Below are 3,806 nucleotides of genomic sequence, written 5' to 3' on the forward strand. Positions count from 1 at the left end.
CTGGCTTTACCCACTTGCTTAGTTTTTTCCCCACCTAGTGGTTTGTCCTGGTGCTGCAGGCGCAGGATAACTTAACCGGCAGGGCGCGAAGCTGGGGGTCGCGGGTTCAAATCCCGCCCACGGAGGCGGGTGGCTCAGCGTGAATTCTCCTCATTCTCAGCTGTCCCTCGCCAGGAGCGGAGATGCAGCCACCTCTGGGGTGGGGCGCAGGGGGCTGGTTATTCAGGGACTCCTAGGCCAGTGCAGAGATGCAGCTAACTCTGGGGCACAGGACTGGTTATACAGGGATCCTTTGCCCGGTGCTGAGATGCAGCTAACTCTGGGGCAGGGCAGCTGGGTGGCTCTTCACAGACGTTTGGGGCAGGAAATAAAGTGGCGCCGCGTCTGCCTGAACCCCACCCCCCAGAGGCAGGCCCAAAGGGTGGGGTCTTGAGGACAAAGGTGACACATCACAGACACGAGGGTTTCAAGGGCAGATTTTAATGCCACAATCCGTTAACCTGTGGAACTCCCCACCACAAGATTCTAACAGAGATGTCTTGCATCTTCCAGCTGAATTTCCCATCACCTGCAATGGGAGCCAGGGTGTGAATGCAACTCATGAAGGGGGTGGACAGGAGGGGGAAGCGGAGCCGGGGCGGGTGGGGGTCAGACAATAGTGGCATAGACCGTGGTGCCGGGGGGGGGGGGGGCTGGGGCTCGAGCCACCAGTGGGTGCTGGACTTCAGCATAAAGCAGGGTGCCTGGGACCTGGGGAGAGAAGGGGCAATAAGTTACAGAGATTTCCCCCTGCTACCTCCTGCCCCCCAGCTCTGCCGGTGCCCCTCACTCTCTCACTTTTCTTTCCCAACTCTGGGGCACAAGGCGTTTTTCGGTCGATTTGGCTCCAAGCTGCAGCTCTTCCAAGGGGGATAAACGGGGCCCAGGGGCTCCTTGGCACAGGATGGAGAGAAGGAGAAAATCAAGAGGAAAGCAGGGATGGGATAGTGTGGGGGGGGGGGGGAAATGTAACCAAGGAGCCGGTTGACCTGTGGAACTACCCACCACTGGATTCTTACAGACTGAACATGGCTGGGAAGGTTACGGACCCGGCTACTCAGGCAGGAGATCTTGGATCCACTCTGCACTCAGCTGGGGAGGCAGGATACCAGGGTAGCTGGGCCCATGGCTTAGACCTATGATGGTAACTGTGGGATACCTGGGTAGCTGGGCCCATGCATCTGACCTATGGTGGGAGCGGTGGGATACCGGGGTAGCTGGGCCTATGGCTCTGACCTATGGTGGGAACGGTGGGATACCGGGGTAACAGGCCTGCGGCTGGGGGTTGTTTTTATTTCTCTCTCACCTGTTTCGTTCTCTCATTTGTTTTGATTCCGTTGGTTCCTGAAGGAAGAAAATGGCAAAGATACATGATGAAAACACGTTTCTCCCCATCCACGGACTCCTGGGTCCCTTCCCCCACCCTGTGGGGCTACCACTCCCCAGGCTCCTGGGTCTCTCCCTCTACCACGCCACCCGGGGCTGGGGCTCTGCTCCCCGGACTCCTGGGTCCCTCTCTCTCTCTTCCCTCTCCATCCCCTGCTGGGGGTGCCACTCCCCGGACTCCGGGTCCCCAACTCACCTGCCCCGTCTCCACAGGTGCCAAGCACCCAGCCCTGCGCCGATCAGACCCAGAACCGCCATTGGTGCCGTAACGCATATCCAACACTCAGAGCTGGGGCCTGGAACAGAGGTAGGGTCAGGGCCAGCAGGGGGCACCGTGGGGGTGGTGGTGCAGGGCACAATCTTACCTGCGCCCCCTGCCCCGAGGGGGGGCTCCACACACAACTCAAAGCCCCCAGAGGAGACACCGAGGAGGCGGCATTCCCAGTGCCCCCAGGCCCAGCGCCGGGACGGGTCCAGTCGCACCGTAGCCCCCTGCTCCCCCTTGGTAGCCCAGCGCAGGTTGCCCAGGGGCTGGGAGTTGAGGAACCAGCGGAAGGAGGCCGAGCCAGCCAGCAGGGGGCAGCGCTGGCAGTGGAGGGTCAGGGCCGAGGGGGACGTCCGGTTGGAGGAGACAGTAAGGTTGTTCCGACAGCCTGTGGGGGCAGAGGGGGTCAGCAGGGGACGCTGTGGTGACCGGGGCGGGGGTCTGGCTGGGGAGCGCCCGGTGACCCCAGTGCGGGCTGGGGGGTCTGGCCTTACCTCCTGTCACCTCCAGCCGGATGGGGGGCTCGGCCCCAGACTTCCCGAGGCAGGTGAAGGTCCCCGAGTCTCTCATGACCAGGTCCCGGAGCAGCAGGGCCCCCAGGCTGGAGGACTGGGGGTCCAGGCGCCCCCTGAACTGGGCTGGGGGGGGCTCCGGCCCCGGGGGCAGCCGGGCGATTTCGAGCAGGTCTCCGGGGTTGCCGGCGCATTTGGGGTATCGGGGGGACCAGACCCAGCGCAGCCGGGGGCCCCGGGCCCCACAGAGCAGCAGGATCTGACCCCCGGCCTCCCGCACCTCCAGCAGCGGGGGGGGAACCTGGAGGAGCGGGGAGAAAAAGAGGGATAGCGGTGCCCCTCACTCCCGACCCGCAGCCCCCTGCCAGCCCAGCCCTGCCGGTGCCCCTCACTCCCGACCCACAGCCCCCTGCCAGCCCAGCCCTGCCGGTGCCCCTCACTCCCGACCTGCAGCCCCTGATAGCCGAGCCCTGCCGGTGCCCCTCACCCCGCAGCAGGCTGGGCGCCAGCAGGGCCAGCAGGACCCAGACGGCCGAGCCCATCGGTTCAGGGCGTCTCCCCGCCAGGGTCCACGTCTCGCTCCGGGACAGGAACTGACGGGGGGGGGGGGGGGGAGGGGGCGGGCGCCATCATGCTTGGCGTCTCCGGGTCAGGGACCAGGGCCCTTATCACGGCAGCCCAGACTTCCCCCGGCCCAGCCGCGCCGGGGTCTGCCGGGAGCGTGAACCAGCCGCTGCCGGCTCCCTTCGTCACACAGCGTTCACTCTGAAAGCTAATGATGGCCGCTCCACTGCTGTTCATGCCTGCGAACCCCCCCACAGCAGCCACCGCTGGCCTCTCACTGAGCTGCCCCCCCCACAGGCTGAAATGCCCCCCACTGCCCCAGCCGGTCCTGCCCTGTTGACGAAGGGCAGGGAATCATGGGGCAGAGAGTTCCCCAGGTGAAATCGAGCGTGAGAGAGCTGCCCCGGGAACCAGTCCTTGTGTGGCAGGGAGTTCCCCAGGCGAACGAGGCCCCCACCTGGCTCAGGAGACCAGCGCAGAGCTTGTTATAATTGGAAAGGAGATGTTGGCAGGGTTCTAATTACAGGCTGCAGCTAGTGGCAGCGAGTTCCCCAGGTTAACGACCGGTCACAGGAGAGCCTCCCCCGTCCTGGTTTGATCAGAGCCTGGCGCTCAGGGGCCTACAGGTTAATTAAGGCCTTGGCGTGTGAGAGAGAGTCCCGCAGGCTAACGAGGGTGGGTGACCCCTGGCGAAGGGGTGACCCCTGACCAAGGGGGCTCAGAACCCATAGGGGAGAAGAGGCCCCATGGGACACGTTGCAGCCAGCCGCCCTGGGAGATGATCTGGCCCCACATCCAGTAGCTGGGAGTTCCCCAGGCTCCCGCAGGGCCACTTTGAAGCGGCTGCCAGCATGAACGTTAGGCACCCACCTCGCCCCGTCTCCGCCCACACCGGGGCGCCAGAGATGCCAGCCCGGCAGGCCTGGGAACGAGGGGCTGCCCCCTGCTGGAGGAAAGTGGAGCCACTGTGCGTCAGGGCCCCCTGGCAGCTGGGCTGTGGATCCAGGCATGGGGGGCTGCCCCCCAGAGCTGGCTGCATC

The 3,806-nt window shown here is 64.8% G+C and overlaps 1 protein-coding gene across 1 annotated transcript; it reads right to left on the minus strand.

The window, feature by feature from the left end:
• Positions 1 to 478: 478 nt before the first annotated feature.
• LOC115271541 lies at positions 479 to 2,744 on the minus strand. The gene is made up of 6 exons (XM_029914361.1): positions 2,690 to 2,744; positions 2,185 to 2,541; positions 1,791 to 2,078; positions 1,622 to 1,721; positions 1,346 to 1,383; positions 479 to 932 (listed from the first exon to the last, which is right to left on the minus strand). Exons 1-5 carry the CDS (start codon positions 2,742 to 2,744, stop codon positions 1,359 to 1,361), a joined length of 825 nt encoding a protein of 274 aa, XP_029770221.1. The 3' UTR covers positions 479 to 932; positions 1,346 to 1,358.
• Between the last annotated feature and the right edge of the window lie 1,062 nt (positions 2,745 to 3,806).

Source organism: Terrapene carolina, unplaced genomic scaffold (assembly GCF_002925995.2).
Source record: "Terrapene carolina triunguis isolate 2854851 unplaced genomic scaffold, T_m_triunguis-2.0 Scaffold38133, whole genome shotgun sequence".
Taxonomy (NCBI): Eukaryota; Metazoa; Chordata; order Testudines; family Emydidae; genus Terrapene; species Terrapene triunguis.